The sequence below is a fragment of the Panulirus ornatus genome, chromosome 19 (assembly GCF_036320965.1).
Source record: "Panulirus ornatus isolate Po-2019 chromosome 19, ASM3632096v1, whole genome shotgun sequence".
NCBI lineage: Eukaryota > Metazoa > Arthropoda > Malacostraca > Decapoda > Palinuridae > Panulirus > Panulirus ornatus.
The window spans coordinates 56,202,542-56,228,319 of NC_092242.1; the positions used below are offsets into that span (position 1 = coordinate 56,202,542).

Here is a 25,778-nt window from a genome sequence, read left to right on the forward strand (position 1 = left end):
TTTGGGATATATTTGATTTTATCTTGATTACTCTCATGTATTTACAGATATACAATATTTTTCAGCTTTTGTTCGCGTAAAAAGAAGATCTGTCGAGGAACTCCTTGCACCACTCCTACAGCTGCTACACCTTATTTTTCACTTACTCCCTCGGTTATTGTACCTTCTAGTTCACCTGGTACTATGGTTACTGTACCTTCTAGTTCACCTGGTGCTGTGGTTACTGTATCTCCTAGTTCAACTGGTCCATGGGTTACTGAATCTCCCAGTTCACCTAGTCCATGGGTTACTACGCCTTCCACTTCCTCTTGGGTTACTACACCTGCTTCCTCAACTGAGGAAGTCATGGTGGTTGAGTGCAGAGATGGCTGGACTGATTGGATTAATGAGGACAAACCCATCATCTTAACAAAGAATTCAGATGTAGAGAAGGTGCCTGAGAGGATAAGAATGGTGAGTGCAAGTTATTCAACATTAATCTTTATAGGGAAGATTGAAATAAAATTTGATTATGAAGCTTCAGACTCTGGCAGTCTATCATTATACAGGAAGTTAACTGTAGTCTGATATGTAGAGTAGATGTAGAATGTGATTTTTTTTCAAGTATTATGCTGAACTTTAGGGCTACTTAAAACATGTACTTTTTCATTTGGGGGGGATTTCATGTCAGTTATATAATAATATATCTGAATATAATAATATATCTTATCCCTGGGGATAGGAGAGAAAGAATACTTCCCACGTATTCCCTGCGTGTCGTAGAAGGAGAATAAAAGGGGAGGGAGCGGGTGGCTGGAAATCCTCCCCTTTCTTGTTTTTTTTTTTTTAATTTTCCAAAAGGAACAGAGAAGGGGGTCAGGTGAGGATATTCCCTCTAAGGCCCAGTTCTCTGTTCTTAACGCTACCTCGCTAACGCGGGAAATGGCAAATAGTATGGAAAAAAAAATAATATATCTGAATATATAATTTCTTTTTGATGGTTTTATTAATATTTTCAGAGATTAGAAAAAAAAGAAATATTAGATAGAAAATGAATGACTTTTCAGAGCACGAACAACACTGGATTTTGTGCGCGTAGCCAAATTGCGGCCATCAAATGCAGAAGTGTGGGGAATCACCGCCCTCATACAGAACAGTATGGTGTGACATGCAACCTTAAGGATGGATTACTCTGCCAAGGCAGGAGGGATGCCACTGGGGATGATGTATGCAGAGATTATGAAGTAGCTTTTCTCTGTGACTGCAGTAAGTACTGTGATAAATTTTGTTTCATTGGTAATGTAGATCATACCGAAAAATCATGATATGGCCCACTTCATATGCAAGAGGATTCACATTTGATTCTTATAGAGGAAGAAACTATAGGCAGGTATTTTTTGCTGTGGCTACATTTGTTCAATTAGTACTGAATAAAGCCTTGATTATATGGTGACTGTTAGAATCCTCTCCTCGAAAAAATAGGAAGATAAATTTAGAAATGAGCCTGTGTAAAAAGCATCTTTAATAATAAAGAAAATCATATGAATAGTTTACACCCTATCACACCATTTTAGGATTTTATAGATAGATTTATAACTTCTGTTCCTGGCAGCAAACTGCAAAAACAAATACTTGTGATCTGTGAGGGTGTTGAGCAGCTTAAACCTCTTGTACTAAATAGTCAAATATGAGCAGAGTGGTCGTCACTGTGATTGGCTGTTGATTGCTAGCCTTCTGAAGGATGAATTGATAGAAATCCACCAATCCAGCAACATGTTGGCCATGCTAGTTATCAGTTATTACCACTCCTTGGGCAGAAGCATGCCCACCTTCAGAGAACTTACCAGCACAATATTATTTGAACCTGTTTATCGTAAGCATTACAGTATCAACTATAGAGAAGCAGTCTTAGATTTTATTGTGGCTCTCTAGGCTGTCATATTATAGTGAAGATTTTCAAGACTTCAATGATGATTTTGTTTTCAAATGTAGTATCATCCATGTACAGTGCAGTTTATGTGAGTGTCAAGCTTCACCTTCCATTTATATTGTAACTATATCAGTCTCAAGCTTCATATCACAAGCAGAACAGATTGCACTAACCATTTCTCATTTTGAAGTAGTAAGGGTATTAGTAGCAGCAGCAGCCACCATGGCAGTAGAAAAAACCTGCCACAATTAGAGATACGTCCATAGAAAAAGTAGAATACTAACTTCAGAAAAGGAAGGGGGATTAAGTTGGACTTTGAAGTGAGAAGGATATAGGAAAAGGAAAAACCTAAAATGAATGAGAATTCCACAGCTTCATCGTGCTAAGAAAAATGTATCATAATAACCTGTCCTTTTGCCTGGTCTCCAAACAATAATTGTGGGAAGAGGTTGTCAGCAGTCACATGGCATGAGTATAATTATGTCTTAGGACTTGGGAAGTACATAAACAGCATATGAGAACAGTAGCTGAAATTATACCTGTAGACCAAAGGTACCAAAAGAAAACTATGGCTTGTGGAAAGGGATGGTTCAAGACAAGTGATGACAATAAAGTTGACAAGGTAGAAGGATTTTGAATTCTCTTTGGCTGAAAGACAGGCAGAAGAAGATTCAGCTTAGATATGAAAAGGTGCTTTGTATAGGAGTGAATAAAACTCCTCTAAATATTGAATAGCTCCTTAGGAGGAAAAATGATTGCAGCCACCTTACAACCCCCCCAAGATGATTGTAAGAACCTGTAATCCTCTTCATGTGAGGTTTTTGTATAAAGGTAGAGTGGAGAGGTAAAAGATGAGAGCAGTAGGAATGGGTGTCTTATTTCAAAAGATAGGAAATTTGATGAAATAAGGAGTGAAGATGTGAGAAGAATGTGTGGTATGAAGAAGTCATGAAAAAGGTGCATTGATGATAATCTCATAGGGTGGTATTGCATAAACAGAGCGTATGGTAGATGATCACGTCATCAAAAAGATATACATCTGTACAGTTGAATGTTTTAGTATGAAAGATGAACAGGGAAGTGTGGATAAATGCAGTGTAAGAAATGATTAGGAGTAGGGATATCTTACAGGAAGATGTTAGAGGAATGACCAGTTATAGGCTGCAGTGGAGGTATTTTATTTAAAGAGGTGGGGCGAAGGATGACATTAATCTCACTTGACACTTCAACTTAGTGTGCAAATAGTAAATTGATGCACTTTCTAAGCGTATAAGTTCAAGTTTCAGTTCAACACTGGACTTCAATTGAGGATCTGTAAAAATGACTTCAGAGACTGTACATGCCTTATCCACAACATGAATTTTGGAAGAATGTTGACAATGAGATACATGTGAGCTAACTTGTGGTCCAAAATATAGATGACGGCTGGGAAGAACACTAACTGATAACTATCTGCTTCGTTTCACCCTAAAAGCTATTAAAGGAGGATAAAAATTTGATATGACATGATTTGGTTCCATTGCACTGTGTCCTTGATAGTCCAGACATTGTTTGGTGGATGATCAGCTACTTACCATGATCCTAGGGTACTTTGTCAACAGGCTTTATAGGGATGGGGTGTACTGATTAGTTTTTGCTCTGGATCTAATTTTAGTTTTTTATGTGTAAACTTGCAAATGAACATTTTTACCTTATCAAAAGCTTTAAGAATGTTCTGGGAATTAGAGAGGTATGTAATTATTTCTATAATTTTTTCTGCTTAAGTAGGTAGTTCCCAAATGGGTGCACAGTATGTGAGGCGAGTGTAGATTATAGTGCAGAGAGTATGATGTCTTCCATATGATTCCAAAGACTTCTGTCATCATCTTTCGTCTCCCACCAGTCATAATATAATAATTACCTAATTATCAATTACCTCTTTGTACTGTATGGGAAGGAAGTTTTATACTCGTGGGACCCCATTTCTTGAGCACTGAGTCTGTATTACCATACAACCTTTTTAATTTATGTATGCTGTGTGCATTAACTATATCCTCAAAATCTGTTCCATTCATCCACTACTATAGAATTATACCTTTACAGCCTTATCTATAAGTATCTTCACTAACTTCATAGTACGTCCTCCAGTTGCTTTTATCCCAATATTTCTTAAAGAACTGTCCCCTGTTCACCTCATCAATCTCTTTTATAAACTTAAATGTTATTATCTGGTCACCTTGCATGCTTTTCTCTTCTTAGGTGGATAAATTTAAAGTCTCCAGCCTTTCTGATTAGCTTAGCTCTCTTAATTCTAGTACCATCTTTGTTCCCTTCCTCTGCACCTTCTCTACGAGCTCTCTTTGCTTCTTTAGGTGTGTAACCAAACCTTAGAAGCATATTGTAATTCTGACTTTATGTACAATAGAAATAGCTTGCTTACTAAATGTTTCCTTATCCATATACTTGAAAGCTATTTTGTTATTCATCGATGGATAGTTTGTCTTCTTAATTATTCTCCTGGCAAAAGGAATTAGGCAACCATCTTAATGGTGTTAGAGCTGCAGTATCTTTCACTTTGAAAACACTTTCCAACTTATTCAGTACCTCACATATCCTTACATCATTTACAGTTTTCCCTCTGAATCCCTTAGCCTGATTAGCTGCTCCTTAATTGACAAATGATCCCTGGTGAATTTATGGAAACATTGGACTTTCACTTGCTTTGTCCACAGTATTCTTTTCAGTTTTTTTCCTCTCCTTATCATGTCGTTCTCATTCTGTGCTCTCTTATACTTTGGAAATGCTGGTTGGATGGAGTACCATCTATATCTTCACCATTGCACATCTTGAAGCTCCAATGCTTTATGAAATCTTTCAAACCATTTCTTTCTCTTTCTTACTGTTCCGTCTCAATTTGAGACTTGAGGAACCCATACCTCTTCATGAAGGCAAGCTCGTATGAATATGTACATGTGTATATATGTTTATGTCTGTGTATGTGTATGTATATCCATATATATGTTGATATGTATATGTATGTATATGTGCATGTATGGGTGGTTATGTATATACATGTGTATATGAGTGGATGGGCCATTCTTCATCTGTTTCCTGGCACTGCTTCGCCGACACGGGAAATGGCGATCAATGTGAGTGAGAAATACTTATAAAAATAGATGATTTATATGTAGCATTTGTGGATCTGGAGAGGGCATATGATAGGGCTGATAGAGATGCTTTATGGGAGGTCTTAAGAGTATGTGGGGTGGGAGGAAATCTGCTGGAAGCAGCAAACGTTTTTACCAAGGATGTCAGGCATGTGCACGATTAGGAAGAGAGGAATGTTAATGGTTCCCAGTGAGGTCGGTTTGCGGCAGGGGTGTGCGATGTCGCCATGGTTGTTTAATTTGTTTATGGATGGGGTGTTTAGGGAAGTAAATGCTAGAGTTTTGGAGAGAGGGGTGAGTATGCAGACCTTTGGGGATGAGAGGGCCTGGGAAGTGAGTCAGTTGTTGTTCGCCGATGATACAGCTCTGGTGGCTGATTCGAGTTAGAAACTACATTATTTGGTGACTGAGTTTGGAAATGTGTGTGAAAGGAGAAAGGTCAGAGGAAATGTGAATAACAGCAAGGTTATTAGGTTTAGTAGGGTTGAGGGACAAGTTAATTGGGATGTAAGTTTTAGTGAAAAATTGGAAGAAGTGAAGTGTTTTAGATATATGGGAGTGAACTTAGCAGCGAATGGAATCATGGAAGCTGAAGTGAGTCACATAGTGGGGATGTGGCAAAGGTTTAGGAGGGATGAAGATTGTATGGAAGGAGAGAACGTTATCTCAGAGAGCAAAAATGGGTATGTTTGAAGGGATAGTAGTTCCAACAATATTATATGGTTGCGAGACGTGGGCTATAGGTAGGGTTGTACAAAAGAGGGTGGATGTGTTGGAAATGAAGTGTTTGAGGACAATACGTGGTGTGAGGTGGTTTGATCGAGTAAGTTATGAAACAGTAAGAGAGATGTGTGGAAATAAAAAGAGTGTGGTTTAGAGAGCAGAAGAGGGTGTATTGAAATGGTTTGGTCATATGGAGAGAATGAGTGAGGAAACATTGACAAAGAAGATATATGTGTCAAAGGTGGATGGAACAAGGAGAAAAGGAAAACCAAATTGAAGGTGGAAGGATGGAGTAAAAAGGATTTTGAGCGATCGGGGCCTCAACATAAAGGAGGGTGAGAGGCGTGCAAGGAATAGAGTGAATTCGAACTGTGAGGTACGTTGGGATCGTCATGCTGTCAGTGGAATGAACCAGGGCATGTGAAACGTCTGGGGTAAACCATGGAAAGGTCTGTTTGGTCTAGACGTGTATAGAGAGCTGTGGTTTTGGTGCATTACACATGACAGCTAGAGACTGAGTGTGAACAATTGTGGCTTTTTTGTCTGTTCTCCTGGCGCTACCTCGCTGAAGCAGGGGGTAGCGATGCTGTTTCCTGTGGGACAGGGTAGCGACTAAAATGGATGAAGGCAAGCAAGTATGAATCTGTACGTGTATATATGTATATGTCTGTATGTGTATGTATGTATATGCATATGCATTATCTTTTTTATTCAATATACATAATCGCTGTTTCCCGCGTCAGCGAGGTAGCGCCAGGAAACAGACGAAGAATGGCCCATCCACACACACACATTCGGGGTTCTCTAACGAACAGCAGCCGGAATGGTGACGTTGGTGGCGTGTGGAGTTGTATAATACAAAGCCACGAGAATGGTCTCGTGTTCTGGCCACTTCTTTTTCTCCTTCTCGAGAGTAATCACAAGCCCATGCAAGGTTCTGATGAACCGTTCCACCATACCATTTCCTTGAGGGTGATAAGGGGAAGTCCCGATCTCGACCCTGTATTGTTGACACAACTGTTGGATTATCGCGCTCGTGAAATTACGCCCCTGGTCTGTCAACAGCTTATCGGGTGCGCCGAACTTGTCAAACACTTGCTCTCTCAGCACTCTGGCCACCGTATCAGCTTTCTGGTCTTTTGTTGGGATGGCCCATGCATACCTAGTAAATACGTCTACCACTGTTAATACGATCTCGAATGCTTTGCTTTTTTCCAACAGTGTGAAGTCTGCAGCTAATATCTCCCACGGCCTGCTATCTTCCACTGAACTCAAGGGAGGGTGTGTGCTTGGCATCTCCTACGTTAATACACACCTCTCACACTTTGCTACGAATATCCCGACAGTTTTTGCCAGACCCGGCCAGTAACGACTCTGCATCAGCCCCAGTGTGCGGTTTCTACCATGGTGCCCGTAGCAACACATTTTGTAATCCCTGTGTCATCACTGGCTGCTCCCGCCATAAATTTACGCCAGCACTCTCCCAGTACGCCCTCGTCGACCCGTAACTGGTGTCACTCGATATTGTCTTCGGAACTCGTCATCCTCCGACTGCTTTCTAAACTCAATTTCATCCAGTTTTCCTCTTTGAGAGTTTCTCTCGGCCACCATCACGCCTACCTCTGCCTGAATGTTACGCAATTCCTCGGATGTCCAGAGCCCCAGGTTGGCATTATGCTCCTGCTCTGCCCGCATGGCTGTGTGCTCTTCCTCACTATCCTCTTCCTCCGCCTAACACAACCTGGACTGCTCGTGTGCCTACTATGTTGTCCTGCCCAGCTTTATACTAATAGTGAAATTAAACCGCATCAGTTCCGCACACCACATATTCTCTACGGTTCCTAGTTTGCAGGTGTCTTAGAGGGTTATCTGTGTACACAGTAAAGGGCCAACCCACCAGATAGTCTCTCAACTTATCTACCGAAGTCCATGTCTGTGTTAGCGTCTTTAAATTCCTTGAACCGTAGTTTGACATGTTCCTCTCCGATCTCCTGAGACCCCGGCTTGCCAAATAAACAGGATGCAATTTGCCATCTTGCATTTGAGGTAACACGGCACCTAGGCCCCGGAAGCTGGCGTCCTTCTGTAAATCAAAGTCTTGGCTAAAGTCTGGGTATTTCACGGCAGGCGCTTCACTTGGTGCTTTCTTTAATGTCAAAGGCGATTTGACATCCCCCCCCCCCACCCCCATGCTGCGAGCATGTTCTCACTAGACTTTCCACCCATCAGCTGATGTAGGGGAGCGGTTAAATTCGCGAAATTCTTGATGAACTTCCGGTGGAGCGAACAGAACCCTATGAACGCGCGGACGTCCCTCACGGTGGCCAGCACTTGGCCACCCTCAAACTACCCTCACCCTTTCAGATATGAGACTTTCGGTGCCATGAGTCCGCTTTTTTTTTTTTTTTTTTTTTGCTTGAATTTCAATCCGTACTTCCTCATCCTCTCAAACATGTCCCTCATTCTCGTTAAGTGCTGATCCACGGTCCCTGAGAACACATAACGTTGTCTAGATAAATGAGCCAAGTGGAGAAGATCCTATCGTCTAGGATGCATTCCATGCTACGTTGAGACTTGCTTGGGCTATTCGAGAGCCCCATCGTAAGCCTCTTGTACTGAAAATGGCCAAAAGGTGAGCTGAAGACTGTTTTCGTTCTGTATTTGGCGCTCGCTTCTATTTGGTGATAACCCGCTGCCAAGTCGAACGTGTGGAACACCTTAACCCCTGCGAGTGACTCCAATGTTTCGTTGACTTTGGGAAGAGGGAAGGCATCTCCACGGTCACAACATTGAGTCTCTGGTAATCAGTAACATAGTCGCAACGACTCATCCCGCTTCCTGACAACGACCATCACTGCTGACTATGAGCTGTCACTTGGCTCTATCACGCCTTGTTCTATCAACTGACTGATGTGCTGTTTCGCCTCTGAAACACTTGGTTCGGTGGAATTCTACGATAAGGGACCCGGATGAGACGGTTAGTGACTACAGGAATTTCGTATTGCACCCCCAGTGACTGTGCCAATGGGTGACCCTCGCCCACGAATATGTCCCTGAACTCCTCCTAAAGACTAGCTACCTCCTGCCGCCGTTCCACTGTCAACTGCTCCTCATGCACTTTCACATTTGGCTCACCCCCTTGCATTGTCTCAAGATTCAACGCCTTGAACCCATACCTCCCTTTCCCCGGCTTCCTCCACCTCTCTTTTGGCGCAAACTCGGCCAAGCCGCCATTTCCTTAGCCACTTCCTTGGACCCGTAGACAAGTTGGCCACCAGACCATGTGTCCCATGCCTCGCCGCAAGCCAGTCAGAGAGGGACTCACGGCTACTCCCTCACATGTCCACCCATCATCATCATATGTGTCGGGCGACTCTCCTTTACGACGGTGGTCCAGACAGGCACCAGCCTGCTGCTCTTAAGGAGATGGTAGAGACCTGATTTTGGGTTGAGAGGGCATTACCCCAGGAATCTTCTGCCTGCAGCGTCCGAGAACTTGTCTGGCCTCCTGCAGGCATTCATCCCATTGGTATGTGCTCCCTTTTGTTCGGCTCGTCCGACACAGATGAAGCCAGACCATAGCCACTTCCGAAAGAACATTCCTGCCTATCAGGCAGTTAACGTCTTTGGTCCCTTGATCACGAACCAGTAAACCCACATTATGCTCGGTCACCCCACATACCTCCATCCAGACTGGCACGTAGCCTTTGCACAGCACGATGTTGCCCCCAACGCCTCTTATTCTTACGTTATACTAGAGAATTGGGGACCCCTTGGGCCGCGCAATAACTTATGCACACAATTAAATCTCGTCCAGCTGTTTTATTTTCACACACACACACACACACACACACACACACACACACACATATACATACATATATATATATATGTAAATGCAAGAGTCCTGGAAAGAGGGGCAAGTATGAAGTCTGTTGGGGATGAGAGAGCTTGGGAAGTGAGTCAATTGTTGTTCGCTGATGATACAGCGCTGGTGGCTGATTCATGTGAGAAACTGCAGAAGCTGGTGACTGAGTTTGGTAAAGTGTGTGGAAGAAGAAAGTTGAGAGTAAATGTGAATAAGAGCAAGGTTATTAGGTACAGTAGGGGTGAGGGTCAAGTCAATTGGGAGGTGAGTTTGAATGGAGAAAAACTGGAGGAAGTGAAGTGTTTTAGATATCTGGGAGTGGATCTGTCAGCGGATGGAACCATGGAAGCGGAAGTGGATCATAGGGTGGGGGAGGGGGCGAAAATTTTGGGAGCCTTGAAAAATGTGTGGAAGTCGAGAACATTATCTCGGAAAGCAAAAATGGGTATGTTTGAGGGAATAGTGGTTCCAACAATGCTGTATGGTTGCGAGGCGTGGGCTATGGATAGAGATGTGCGCAGGAGGATGGATGTGCTGGAAATGAGATGTTTGAGGACAATGTGTGGTGTGAGGTGGTTTGATCGAGTAAGTAACGTAAGGGTAAGAGAGATGTGTGGAAATAAAAAGAGCGTGGTTGAGAGAGCAGAAGAGGGTGTTTTGAAATGGTTTGGGCACATGGAGAGAATGAGTGAGGAGAGATTGACCAAGAGGATATATGTGTCGGAGGTGGAGGGAACGAGGAGAAGAGGGAGACCAAATTGGAGGTGGAAAGATGGAGTGAAAAAGATTTTGTGTGATCGGGGCCTGAACATGCAGGAGGGTGAAAGGAGGGCAAGAAATAGAGTGAATTGGAGTCATGTGGTATACAGGGGTTGACGTGCTGTCAGTGGATTGAAGCAAGGCATGTGAAGCGTCTGGGGTAAACCATGGAAAGCTGTGTAGGTATGTATATTTGCGTGTGTGGACGTGTGTATGTACATGTGTATGGGGGGGGGGGGGGGTTGGGCCATTTCTTTCGTCTGTTTCCTTGCGCTACCTCGCAAACGCGGGTGACAGCGACAAAGTATAAAAAAAAAAAAAAAAATATATATATATATATATATATATATATATATATATATATATATATACATATATATATATATATATATATATATATATATATATATATATATATATATATATATATATAGGAACATCGGTGAAGCGGGCTAATGGGGAGGTAATAACAAGTAGTGGAGATGTGAGGAGATAGAGTGAGTATTTTGAAGGTTTGTTGAATGTGTTGGATGATACAGTGGCAGATATAGGGTGTTTTTGGTCGAGGTGGTGTGCGAAGTGAGAGGGTCAGGGAGAATGGTTTGGTAAACAGAGAAGAGGTGGTGAAAGCTTTGCGAAAGATGAAAGCCGGCAAGGCGGCGGGTTTGGATGGTATTGGAGTGGAATTTATAAAAGAAGGGGGGTGACTGTATTGTTGACTGGTTGGTGAGGATATTCAATGTATGTATGGCTCATGGTGAAGTGCTTGAGGATTGGTGGAATGTTTGCATAGTGCCATTGTACAAAGGCAAAGGGGATAAAGGTAAGTGTTCAAATTACAGAGGTATAAGTTTGTTGAGTATTCCTGGGAAATTATATGGGAGGGGAATTGATTGAAAGGGTGAAGGCATGTACAGAGCATCAGATTGGGGAAGAGCAGTGTGGTTTCAGAAGTGGTAGAGGATGTGTGGATCCGTTGTTTGCTTTGAAAAATGCTTGTAAGAAATATTTAGAAAAACAAATGGATTTGTATGTGGCATTTATGGATCTGGGGAAGGCATATGATAGAGTTGAGAGTTGATAGAGATGCTCTGTGGAAGGTATTAAGAATATATGGTGTGGGAGGCAAGTTGCTAGCAGCAGTGAAAAGTTGTTATCGAGGGTGTAAGGCATGTGTACGATTAGGAAGAGAGGAAAGTGATTGATTCCCATGGTTGTATAATTTGTTTATGGATAGGGTTGTTGGGAGGTGAATGCAAGAGTTTTGGAGAGAGGGGCAAGTATGCAGTCTGTTGTGGATGAGAGGGCTTGGAAGTAAGTCAATTGTTGTTCGCTGATGATATATCGCTGGTGGCTGATTCGGGTGAGAAACTGCAGAAGCTGATGACTGAGTTTGGTAAAGTGTGTGAAAGAAGAAAGCTGAGAGTAAGTGTGAATAAGAGTAAGGTTATTAGGTACAGTAGGGTTGAGGGATAAATCAGTTGGGAGGTAGGTTTGAATGGAGAAAAACTGGAGGAAGTGAAGTGTTTGAGATATCTGGTAGTGGATTTGGCAGCGGATGGAACCATGGAAGCGGAAATGAGTCACAGGGTGGGGGAGGGGGCGATTTTGAGAGATTGGGGTCTGAACATGCAGGAGGGTGAAAGACGTGCAAGGAATAGAGTGAATTGGAACGATGTGGAATACCGGGGTCGACATGCTGTCAGTGGATTGAACCAGGGCATGTGAAGCGTCTGGGGTAGGTAAACCATGGAAAGTTTTGTGGGGCGTGGATGTGGAAAGGGAGCTGTGGTTTCGGTGCATTATACATGACAGCTAGAGACTGAGTGTGAACGAATGTGGCCTTTGTTGTCTTTTCCTAGCGCTACCTCGCGCGCGTGCGGGGGAATGGGGTGTCATTTCATGTGTGTGTGTGTGTGTGTGTGTGTGGTGGGGGGGGGGGGTGGCAATGGGAATGAATAAAGACAAGTATGAATTATGTACATGTGTATATATGTATATGTCTGTGTGCATATATATATATATATATATATATATATATATATATATATATATATATATATATATATATGTATGTATACGTTGAAATGTGTAGGTATGTATATGTGCGTGTGTGGACGTGTATGTGTATACATGTGCATGTGGGTGAGTTGGGCCATTCTTTCATGTTTCCTCGCGCTACCTCGCTAACGCAGGAGACAGCGACAAAGTATAATATATATATATATATATATATATATATATATATATATATATATATATATATATATATATATATATAAAACATAAAGAAAATTGATTATCGTACAACCAGAGGAGTTTGTAGACTACTGTTTATATGACTGATGAAGAGTAAAACTTTTGGAAATATGGTTGTTTTGTTATGCTTTTTTTCTGCTTTAAGAATGGGTCTCATTTTTTTTTCAAATGACTTATGAAAATGCATTTTGAGATTAAAGTACATTTTAGTCATACTGTCAAAACTGAGGAACTCCTTACATATGCTTTCCTGCATAAACTTCCATCCTAATGATTGTCTAACTTTAAACAGGGGTTATGTTTCAGAATGGAGGAACTTCCTATTTCTGTACCTTTTATAGTAATGCAAATGTTAGCCATTTGTGAAACAGTTTATACTTCAAGAGACATTGTGTCATCTTTCTTTTGCAGAGTGTCGTCCTACCCAGATACATAAGGTGAATGCTGTCCTCTGTGTCCACGTCTGTCATTCCCATCGCTATTTCTTGCAGCAAAGCGGAATATGTATGGTAATATATATAACATAATTTTATGGAATGGATATATTAGACATAAGTTAATGCATTAAGAAAGTTTAGCAGTAAAGATTCTAATTTAGATCAGGATATGGATTTTTGAAGTTCATTCAATAACTGTGACCTAATACTATACCGCACTTGGCTTTTGTTGAACTGCCAACATTTTTCCTATATGGAAAATTAATATTTTAGTGTCAATACTTTATCCTCTTTCTGTGTGTCGTTTCAAGAAGCAGGTTTGCTAACCTTAACTTTTCAGCACGACACTCAATATGCACCAGCATGCGTGGGTCTTCACTCCAATATAGCCTGTCCTGGCAACCAGTACTTACGAGACAAGACAACATGTGTAGCCATACAGGACTGTAACTGCTACCATCCAAGTGGTGTTTATATACCAGTAAGGATATTGTCTTCTTTAGATTTATTACATATCTGTTCTGATGATTCTGACATACGCTTGTGTAGGCGATCGGGAGTTGGCTGAACTTTCCCGTCTCTTCCTAGACTGGCATCTGAGGAATAGTTTCATACTTAACCTTGTCTTGGTTTAGCGAGATGTTGGGAACAGCAGATGACTTAAGCGTTCAGGTTAAGTCCTCCCTTGGCTCCTTCCTCAGTTCCTTCTTTTAAAAAGTAATAATGTAGCAGGGAAGGATCTTCAGCCCCCCAACACACACACACACACACACACACACACAAATGTTTAGTTGCCTTCTACAAAATGCTGAAGATAAGTGGGTAATATTTTTTTCTCCTGTTCCAGTGATATATGATAGGGTTGACTGAGAGGCCTTGTAGAAGGTGCAACAAATATGTGGAGTAAATGAAATGTAGTGAGACCATTCTACTAGGTCAGTAAGGCATGTGCGCAGTCAGTAAGATAGAGGGGTGGATGGGGCCTCATTGAAGGTGTAATGTAACCATGGTTGTTTGATGTAATAAGGAACAGTGTAGCGAGAGAAGTGAATGCAAGGGCCTTTAAGTAAGGGGCAGATCAATAGTAAACCAAGGGATGGGGCCGTACGATGTGAATCATTTGCTGTTTGCACATGACTTGGCTTTTGTGGCGGACTCAAGGGAGAAACTTGAGAAGCTACAGACAGTATGAGAGAGTATGAGAAAGGAGAAACGCGAGAAAAATGTTAACAAAAGTAAACCGGTTAATCATATGCGGCAGAGATGAGCTCGGTCATCTGTCATGGAACGCTACCTCGCCAATGCAGGAAATTGCGAATATGTATGAAAACTATATATATATATATATATATATATATTTTTTTTTTTTCGCTGTCTCCCGCGTTTGCGAGGTAGCGCAAGGAAACAGACGAAAGAAATGGCCCAACCCATCCCCATACACATGTATATACATACGTCCACACACGCAAATATACATACCTACACAGCTTTCCATGGTTTACCCCAGACGCTTCACATGCCTTGATTCAATCCACTGACAGCACGTCAACCCCGGTATACCACATCGCTCCAATTCACTCTATTCCTTGCCCTCCTTTCACCCTCCTGCATGTTCAGGCCCCGATCACACAAAATCTTTTTCACTCCATCTTTCCACCTCCAATTTGGTCTCCCTCTTCTCCTCGTTCCCTCCACCTCCGACACATATATTCTCGTGGTCAATCTTTCCTCACTCATTCTCTCCATGTGCCCAAACCATTTCAAAACACCCTCTTCTGCTCTCTCAACCACGCTCTTTTTATTTCCACACATCTCTCTTACCCTTACGTTACTTACTCGATCAAACCACCTCACACCACACATTGTCCTCAAACATCTCATTTCCAGCACATCCATCCTCCTGTGCACAACTCTGTCCATAGCCCACGCCTCGCAACCATACAACATTGTTGGAACCACTATTCCTTCAAACATACCCATTTTTGCTTTCCGAGATAATGTTCTCGACATGGAAAGCTGTGTAGGTATGTATATTTGCGTGTGTGGACGTGTGTATGTACATGTGTATGGGGGGGGGGGCCATTTCTTTCGTCTGTTTCCTTGCGCTACCTCGCAAACGCGGGAGACAGCGACAAAGTATAATAAAAAAAAAAAAAAAAAATGCAAGAGTTTTGGAGAGAGGGGTAAGTATGCAGTCTGTTCTGGATGATAGGGCCTGGGAAGTAAGTCAGTTGTTATTCACTGATGATACAGCTTTAGTGGCTGATTCGTGTGAGAAACTGCAGAGGTTGGTGGCTGAGCTTGGAAAAGTGTATGAAAGGAGAAAGTCGAGAGTAAATGTGAATAAGAGCAAGGTTGTTAGGTTCAGTAGGGTTGAGGGACAAGTTGATTGGGATTTAAGTTTGAATGGAGGAAAACTGGAGGAAGTGAAGTGTTTTTGATAACTGGGAGTGGGCTTAGCAATGGATGGAACCATGGATGGAAGTGAGTCACAAGGTGGGGCTGGGGGGGGGGGGAGCTTTGGAAAGTGAAGAAGAATGTGTGGAGAGAGCAAAAATGGGTATGTTTGAGAGAAAAGTAGTTCCAACAATGTTATATGGTTGTGAGGCATGGGCTATAGATAGGGTTGTACAGAGGAGGGTAGATGTGTTGGAAATGAAATTTTTAAGGACACAATGTGGTGTGAGGTGGTTTGATCGAGTAAGTAATGTAAGGGTAAGAGGGATATGTAGAAAGAAAAAGTAGTATGGTTGAGAGAGCAGAAGAGGGTGTGTTGAAATGGCTTGGACTTGAGAAGAGAATGAGTGAGGAAAGATTGACAAAAAGGATATAAGTGCCAGAGATGGATAGAAGAAGGAGAAGCAGAAGACCAAGTTGGAGATGGAAGGATGGAATGAAAAAGATTTTGAAGGATCGGGGCCTTAACATATAGAAGGATGAGAGGCTTGCAAGGAATAGAGTAAATTAGAACAAAGTGGTATACCAGGGGCAATGTGCTGGCAATGGACTGAACCAGGGGATGTGAAGTGTCTGGGGTAAACCATGAAAAGGTCTGTGAGGCCTGGATGTGGATAGGGAGGTGTGGTTTCGGTGCATTACACATGACAGCTAGAGACTGAGTGTGAACGAATTTGGCCTCTTTTGTCTGTTTTTGTGGCACTACCTTGCTAAAGCAGGGGATAGCGATACAGTTTTCCTGTGGGATGGAGTAGTGACAGGAGTGGTTGAGGGCTCACACTTACTGCACCAATCCAGCAACCCCCTCATGATGTGCGTGCTCATGATCCATTCCAGTGATATCCATTCTAGCAACACACACACACATTCTCTCTCTCTCTCTCTCTCTCTCTCTCTCTCTCTCTCTCTCTCTCTCTCTCTCTCTCTCTCTCTCTCTCTCTCCTGTTTTGTAAAATTTTGCTTTGTCAGTTGCCGGCATCACTTTGAATGTATGATAAAAGCAAATACTATTATGCTTAATAAATTATTGAGTCTTACCACAAGCAACATTTCAATCCAATTTCTTAAAAGAATGATCATACCTGATGAGCATTGCATAGTAAGCACACCTTAGCAGCAATGTTAAGCCTTCATCTGCCATATCCCATTAATGTCTCATATAGTACGATCCAACCAGTTTATCAACATTTTGGTTTATCATAGATTTATTCATCCATCACATAGTATTCATAGTATAAAATGGTTAATAACAACTTCAAGACTTGATCTGCCATCATTTAGCCAAGTCTTCAGCAATATTTCATCAGATTATTGAGTGCTTTTTGTAATACTGAGTTATTTCCAATTTTCAGCCAGGCCAGACCAGGCGGGTAGGAGAGTGTGAGATATGCCATTGTGATAATAATATCCTGAAGTGTGATTCCTCCCTCTGCATCCCCACTATTTCCACTTTGAAAACTACCCCCAAGGTAAGCCACATGTACATTTACATCTTTATTTGTAAGTAAAGTCACATATTAAGTGTTACAATTTGATTTTAGTTAAGACATCTGTGCTTGACACTGACAGACAACATCGATATGTATGTTTCTTGTCATACCAAGAGACAAGGTGTACATTACAGAATAGGTCAGGCCTCCTGTCAGAGTGTTCACCTGTTTGATAAAGAGCCACCAAACACACACCAGTCACATTTGTATCTTGGTTTGATCCACCAACCAACCAATGGTGCTTAGCTTCATAACAGTTAACATCAACTTCTGGCGGTAGCAGCTTCCAGCTGCAGCTTTTTAGTTGACTTCTGTATCATAAACCCTGATATCTCAGAATGTTGCTGTTACACACTGAGAGGTATCTTGCAAGGGTATCCTCAGCTCAACATGAAAAATCAGATTGCTGGATCATTCAGAGATGTTTCACAATAACAAAAAGGCAAAAGTACAATTTTGATGTCTTCCTGGAACTGTATAGTATCTGACTTTCTAAGCTTCAGAATTGTCACAGGCTTTACAGATAATTCAGACTTTATATTTTATATAGAGTTTCACCTATTTTACTTTTTCTTCATAGTTTTTTCCCTTTGGGGGCTTCTGTTGATATCAAAGTCAGCTGATGCCTTAATTGAAATATAGAGAGATTAATGAAATTGAAAAATTAGGAACAAAAGAAAGTATTGATGAATTTTGGAGGAAGTAAAAAAAAACATGTCTTTTAATACGTGCCAGGTCAGGGTTAGTAGGAAAGACATGAGAAGGTAGAGACTTCCAAAGTTTTGAAGTGTTGGGAAACTAATCATAATAGACCACCCTTGAGTTGCCAACAGCCTCATAGTATTCATGTGACAGTATCTTGCTGAGTATTGCATGGTCTAGCTGGTGATGGGGGCAGATTAGCAGCCAGCTCTCAGAAGCAATTACCAAAATGATACCTGTAGAAAAGGGAAAGGGAACCAACAGGGCAAGCATGTCAAGGTTTGAAGTTAGCCTTGGAGAGTTTATGAGTCTGACTGCTTTCAATTCAACCCTGTCAAGTCAGGATTCAGAGCTAGAACCACTTCAGATGTGAGAGCAGTACTCCATACAAAAATGGATCAATCCTTTGTATAAATGGGTTAACTGTTTAGAGAAAATAAATTTCGATATCTAAACAGGGCTCCCAGTTTCTTAGGGACATACTTAGCTATCTTTATGATGTGTAGCTTTTAAGACAGTGTGGATTTTACGGTAGTACCAAGTATGTTCAGTGAGTCAAGAGGCAGATTTAAAGAATCTCCAAAGGAGAGAAGTAAGTTGTGAGGAGCTTTCAATAGAGAATTGGGTAGAAATAGGGTCTTAGAGGCATGAAATTTAACCGTACTTCCACTCCCCACTGATATATCCTGTCCAGGTCTGAGTTTACTGAGGAAGTTGGATCATGAAGAGATGTAGCTCGAGTGAGAGAAGAAGGAAAAGAATTGAGGGATGTGGAGGAACTTAGTATTGAGTTGTCAGAGTATGAAAGCATTTCATTATTTGTGGAAGAAAGGAAATCATTGATAAAAAGGAAAAAGAGTGTAGGAGACAGGAGAGAACCTTGAGGGACACAGCTTTTGATTGAGAAAGGGGGAGAGGCTGATCCATTAACATCCATAGAGATAGATCAACCAGAGAGGAAGCTAGATATGAGGGTGCAAAGTGAGGGAGGGAAGCAAAAAAAAGGGAGCTTAGAGATGAGAACCTAATGCCACACCCTATCAAAAACTTTGGATATGTCAAGGCCAACTGCATAGGATTCCCCAAAATCTTTCAGGGATGATTATCATATGTTAGTAAGTTAGGATAAAATACCACTGGTAGATCTTGCCTTATGGAAGCCATACTGATGCTCAGAGAGAAGAATGTGAGATTCAAGATGTCTGAGGATATGGTAGTGAATGAGGGATTTAAAGACTTTGAAAATGGTAGACATCAAAGCAACAAGGCTAAGAGCAGTTGCCCTTCTTAGAAATATGATGTAGCTATGTATGTTTTCAAGAAGAAAAAGCTCTAGTCTCTAAACAAATGGAATAGATGAACAAGCACAGGTGCAAGTTCAGAGACACACTTTTTCAGTACACAGGGATGGGTGCCATCAGGACCCATCAGGCCTTGCTTGTCTCCAAAGAGACTGTTTGAAAAGAAATTGTGGGAAGGGGCATGTAATTAGTAAGAGGAGCATCAGAGGGTGAAGGATCACTAGTTTTGTCCAAGGCAGAGTTAGAGGAGAAACGGGAACTAAAGAGAGTTGCTTTGTCTATAGGAGAGACAGCTATGGTACCATCAGAACAGAAAAGTGAAGGAAAGGTAGAGTGACAGAAGTTGTTTGTGGTGCTCTTACATATTTGCAGTTATTATGGGCAGTAATAAATACTGAATGGGAGTTGGAGGGAGGAAGGTATTTCCAAACCTGATATGCCTGATCCCTTGCCTGAATGCCCTCAGAACAGGATTAGTTGAACCATGGAATGGAAGAAGAGGCCATTCCATTTTGGAGGAAGAGAGGGTAGATGCTTCCATTCCTTCAACAATAACCTCTGCTATGCATCTGGAGGAGACAGAGCCAACACCACATAACTAACAGTAATTTACCTAAGGAAAGTCAGAGTTGAATTTTCATGATTTATTCCATTCAGCTTTATTGAGGTGCCAATACTCACATTTAAAAGTTGCTGCTGGAGAGGGAGGTGCCATTAAAACAGATACATTTATGAGACTGTGGTCAGAACCAATTGAGGATGAGATAATGTAGTTACAGCACAAAGGATTATAGGGGAAAAAGAGATCCAGAAAATTAGGAAGTGATCACAGCAGTCAGAAGAATGGTTGGGTGGGAGATAAGTTTCTCTAGATCATTGAGAATGGAGAATATGAGGGCTTCAGTCCCCCAACAATCCATAAGGAAAGAATTCAACCATTCCTACAGTTGAAATCCTTCAGTAGAGGATGTCAGCTTGCAGTGAGAAGATGCCACAGTCTCGTGGCAGGAGTTTGAGTAGTTGAAGAAAGATAAAAGATATGTAGAATTAGGAGAGTGATTGATGAAACAAAGGAAGTCTGTAGTAGTTGGGAGAAAGACCTTGAGCCAGTTGACATCAAAGTTTGGGGACTTAGGGTCCTTAAGGTGCTCATAAGGTGTTTTAATGTTGGAATAAGGACACACACTACCTTTGAACTGGAATTGTAAGTGAAGATTATAATCGATATGAAAAAGGGCCTTGCATGAGTCATCAGATTTTGGGTCTCAGAAAGAAGTAAGATATTAGGAAAGGTATCAGACAGATGGTATTCAACAGAAGAGAGGTTGCTAGAGAGACCATGAATGTTGGTATAGTGAATAGGAAAAGAGGCAGGTCCATCTGAAGGAAAGGACATAGGAAGGGCTGGCACTAGTTCTGTCTGAGCCCTTCTTTTCAGTGGCAGTAGAATCAGGCAGGAACCCAGAGATTCTAAGCACCCCATGATGTTGGGTATTAGGGGCCATAGGTTTGTTTATCTATATCTGATATCTGTTCTCTTCAGGACTTCCTCATGGAAGTCGCCATGGCAAAAGAATCTCCATAACTGGTGAACTTCAGTGCCACTTCTTAGCCTTTAGTGCCTTTCCCTTAACAGCCACTGGCAGAGGGCAACTCTAGCACAGTGTTTTCAGGGGCTTGCACCTGTTCCTACCAACAACTACTTTTCTAATTTGTCATGGCTGTTGCAAGATTCTCAATATTCCCAAGTTTTGCAGGTGGTATAAGCTTTAAATGAAGAATGTAACTACTCTTCATATTGTATGAGTGGAGAGTTTTACACTTGTGGGGCCCCATCTCTTTGATCATTCTCTCCCATTACAGAACCTCTTGAATTTATGCATGCTATTTAAATTAAACATGTCCGCAGTCAGTCTGATCCATTCATCAGCCACTCTGTCACTACAAAAGTATTAACAAATTTCTTATTTAATTTCATGTTTTGTTTTATGGTTGCTTTATCCTACATCTCTCAGAGAACAGTCCATTGTCCGTATTGTTGATCTCTTTTAAAAAACTTAGACTGAGATCAAATCACCCCGCACTCTTCCATCTGAGGTGGTTAAGTTGAAAGCCTCCAGCCTTTCCTTAGCTTTCATAATGCTGGTACCCTTTTAAGTGCCCTCTTATGGACCTTTACATTTTGGTTCATTAGGTGTGGTGACCAAACCTGAGAAGCATTTCTAGTTTTGGCCCTATGTAGGACATGAATATCATACTAAATATTTCCTTACCCGTATACCGCAAAACTGTTCTGATATTTGGCAGCAGACAGTTTGTGTCCTTGTCTATTCTCTTAATATTGAACTCTGACAACAGTTTATTTACTCAAAGAATCCTGAAGCTTGTTTCTTATTAGTTAGTAATAATATTAAGGCTATCTTTCACTTTGTCCCATCTTAATCACTTTACACTTGCTCGGATAAAATTTCATCAACTCCTTTTCAGACCATTTTTAGAGACTATTTAGGTCCCCTTCTAAACCAGTGCATTCCTCTTTGATTTCACTTCACTCATGAACTTTGCATCACCTGTTAACATATTCACATAGGATTCCATACTTTCAGGCAAGTCATTAATACAGATCAAGAGGAGTAATGGTCCTATAACTGAACCCTATGGCATTTATGCATTTGAATAATGCATAAACATGCATCCTTTGTTCCTCCCCACTGAAATGCTCTTCTGTCCATTGTAGGAGTTTCCCTCTTTATTCCTGCCCGGTGATCCAGCTTCTCAGTTAGCCTCCTATTTGGTACTATGTCATATGCTTTGTGGCATTCCAGAACTGTGCTCACTATCTCATGGAACTCAGAGATTAGTTATACATGACACCCTCTCCCTAAAACAATACTATGTAACACTTAGGAAATTTCTCCTCCATAGAAAGTCATCCACTTGCTTCCTAAAAATCTTTTCCAGAACATTACACATCCCTCTCGTTAGTAAGCCTGGTCTGCTGTTCAGTGCATGTTCCCACACTCCCTTATTATATACAGATATGACATTTGCCCTTTTCCATTTCATTGGCACTTTCCCTCTCTCCAAGTGACATCTTGAACAATTACTGAAGTGATTTATTAGCATACCTGCACACATCTTTAGCTCATATGGTGAAACTACAGTCGAACCATGAGGCTTGTAATGGTCAAGTCCTCTGAATATTCTGATAAATTTTCTGTTTTATTTTGTTTTCATACTTGATCACTACTTTCCGCATTAGTGAGGTAGTGCCAGGAAACAGACAATGAAATACACATCCTCTGACATACATATACATATATGTACCTACATGTACATATACATGTATATACATATATGTACACATACAGATACATACATACACATGTAGTTATTCATACTTGCTTGCCTACATCCAATCCCGATACCACCCAGCCCCACAGAAAACCACAAATGCATTAAGCAGGAGACTGAATTGGAGATGGAAAGATGGAGTGAAAGAGATATTGAGCAATTAGGGCCTAAACATGCAGGAAGGTGGAAGGCATGCATGAAATAGAATGAATTGGAATGATGTGGTTAACTGGGCTCAGTGTGCTGTCATTGGGCAATCCATTGACAGATTGTTGACCCGAGTATACCACATCATTCCAATTCACTCTATTCCATGCATGCCTTTCACCTTAATGCATGTTTAGGCCCCAATTGCTCAAAATCTTTTTCACTGCATCCTCCCATCTCCAATTTGGTCTCCTGTCTCTCCTTGTTCCCTCCACATCTGACACATATATCCTCTTTGTCAACCTTTTCTCACTCATTCTCTTCATATGTTCAGACCATTTCAACACACCCTCTTGTGATCTCTTGACCACTTCTTTTTATTTCCACACATGTCTCCTACATAAAAGCTAGAGACTGAGTGTGAATGAATGTGGCCTCTTAATGTATTCCTGGTGCTACCTTACTGGAGCAGGGGATAGCGATGCTGTTTTCCTGTGGGATGGGTTAGCGACAAGAATGGATGAAAGGCAAGTATGAATATGTACATGTGTATGTATGTAGTGTCTGTGTATGTGCATAGATATGTATGTATATGTTGATATGTATATGTATGTATCTGTGCATATGTGGGCATTTAAGTACACATATGTGTATATGAGTCAATGGGCCATTCTTCATCTGTTTCCTGGCGCTACCTTGCTGACACAAGAAACAGTGATTATGTATGATAATGATAATGATAATAATGTAAATAGAAATGGTGAAGACTTGTAGATGTGTGTGCTGGAAAAGGACAGGTGATTGGGAATACCTGGTTTGAAAATAGAGATATACATAAGTATACATATGTAAGTAAGAGAAATGACCAGAGAGCATTATTGGATTACGTTTTAATTGATAGGCGCATGAAAGAGACTTTTGGATGTTAATGTGCTGAGAGGTGCAACTGGAGGGATGTCTGATCATTATCTTGTGGAGGCGAAGGTGAAGATTCGTAAAGGTTTTCAGAAAAGAAGAGAGAATGTTGGGGCGAAGAGAGTGGTGAGAGTAAGTGAGCTCGGGAAGGAGATTTCTTTGAGGAAGTACCAGGAGAGACTGAGTGCGGAATGGAAAAGGGTGAGAGCAAAGGACATAAGGGAAGTGGGAGAGGAATGGGATGTATTTAGGGAAGCAGTGATGGCTTGCTCAAAAGATGCTTGTGGCATAAGAAGCATGGGAGGTAGGTAGATTAGAAAGGGTAGTGAGTGGTGGGATGAAGAAGATTATTAGTGAAGGTGAAGAGAGAGGCATTTAGACAATTTTTGCAGGGAAATAGTGCAAATGACTGGGAGATGTATAAAAGAGACAGGAGGTCAAGAGAAAGGTGCAAGAGGTGAAAAAGAGGGCAAATGAGAGTTGGGGTGAGAGAGTATCATTAAGTTTTAGGGAGAATAAAAGGATGTTTTGGAAGGGGGGTAAATAAAGTGCATGAAACAAAAGAACAAAGGGGAACATCGGTGAAGGGGGCTAATGGGAGGTAATAACAAGTAGTGGTGATTTGAAAAGATGGAGTGAGTATTTTGAAGGTTTGTTGAATGTGTGTGATGATAGAGTGGCAGATATAGGGTGTTTTGGTCAAGGTGGTGTTCGAAGTGAGAGGGTCAGGGAGAATGATTTGGTAAACAGAGAAGAGGTAGTGAAAGCTTTGCAGAAGATGAAACACAGCAGGGCGGTGGGTTTGGATGGTATTACAGTGGAATTTATTAAAAAACGGGGTGACTGTGTTGTTGACTGGCTGGTGAGGATATTCAGTATATGTATGGCTCGTGATGAAGTGCCTGAGGATTGGCAGAATGCATGCATAATGCCATTCTACAAAGGCAAAGGGGATAAAGGTGAGTGTTCAAATTACAGAGGTATAAGTTTGTTGAGTATTCCTGGGAAATTATATGTGAGGGTATTGATTGAGAGGGTGAAGGCATGTACAGAACATCATTTTGGGGAAGAGCTGTGTGGTTTCTGAAGTGGTAGAGGATGTGTGGATCAGGTGTTTGCTTTGAAGAATGTATGTGAGAAATACTTAGAAAAACAAATGGATTTGTATGTAGCATTTATGGATCTGGAGACCGCATATGATAGAGTTGATAGAGATGCTCTGTGGAAGGTATTAAGAGTATATGGTGTTTGAGGGAAGTTGCTGGAAGCAGTGAAAAGTTTTTATCGAGGATGTAAGGCATGTGTACGATTAGGAAGAGAGGAAAGTGATTGGTTCTCAGTGAATGTCGGTTTACGGCAGGGGTGCGTGATGTCTCCATGGTTCTTTAATTTGTTTATGGATGGGGTTGTTAGGGAGGTGAATGCAAGAGTTTTGGAGAGGGTGGCAAGTAAGCAGTCTGTTGTGGATGAGGGAGCTTTGGAAGTGAGTCAGTTGTTGTTCACTGATGATAAAGTGCTGGTGGCTGATTTGGGTGAGGAACTGCAGAAGCTGGTGACTGAGTTTGGTAAAGTGTATGAAAGAAGAAAACTGAGAGTAAATATGAATGAGAGCAAGGTTATCAGGTACAGTAGGGTTGAGGGACAAGTCAATTAAGAGGTAAGTTTGAATGGAGAGAAACTGGAGGAAGTGAAGTGTTTTAGATATCTGGGAGTGGATTTGGCAGCAGATGGAACCATAGAAGCAGAAGTGAGTCACAGGGCGGGAGAGGGGGCAAAAGTTCTGGGGGCGTTGAAAAACGTGTGGAAGGCAGGAACATTATCTCGGGAAGCAAAAATGGGTATGTTTGAAGGAATAGTGGTTCCAACAGTGTTATATGATTGCGAGGCTTGGGCTATAGATAGGGTTTTGTGGAGGAGGGTAGATGTGTTGGAAATGAGATGTCTGAGTGCATTATGTGGTATGAGGTGGTTTGATCAAGTAAGTAATGAAAGGGTATGAGAGATGTGTGGTAATAAAAAGAGTGTGGTTGAGAGAGCAGAAGAGGATGTATTGAAATGGTTTGGTCAGATGGAGAGAATGAGTGAGGAAAGATTTACAAAGAGGATATATGTGTCAGAGGTGGAGGGAACGAGGAGAAGTGGGAGACCAAATTGGAGGTGGAAGGATGGAGTGAAAAAGATTTTTAGTGATCGGGTCCTGAACATGCAGGAGGGTGAGAGGTGTGCAAGGAATAGAGTGAACAGGAACAATATGGTATACTGGGGTCAACGTGCTGTCAGTGGATTGAACCAGGGCATGTGAAGCATCTCG

General features: G+C 41.5%; 1 protein-coding gene across 2 annotated transcripts in view; it reads left to right on the forward strand.

The window, feature by feature from the left end:
- The window catches only part of LOC139755522 (hemocytin-like), a 420,053-nt gene that overhangs the window by 67,768 nt on the left and 326,507 nt on the right, over nt 1-25,778 (forward strand). For both annotated transcript variants that reach the window (XM_071673909.1, XM_071673910.1), the window contains exons 32-36: nt 66-453; nt 1,047-1,245; nt 13,076-13,173; nt 13,442-13,582; nt 16,911-17,027. In XM_071673909.1, the coding sequence (XP_071530010.1) occupies nt 66-453; nt 1,047-1,245; nt 13,076-13,173; nt 13,442-13,582; nt 16,911-17,027 (943 nt within the window). The remainder of the gene's footprint in view (nt 1-65; nt 454-1,046; nt 1,246-13,075; nt 13,174-13,441; nt 13,583-16,910; nt 17,028-25,778) is intronic.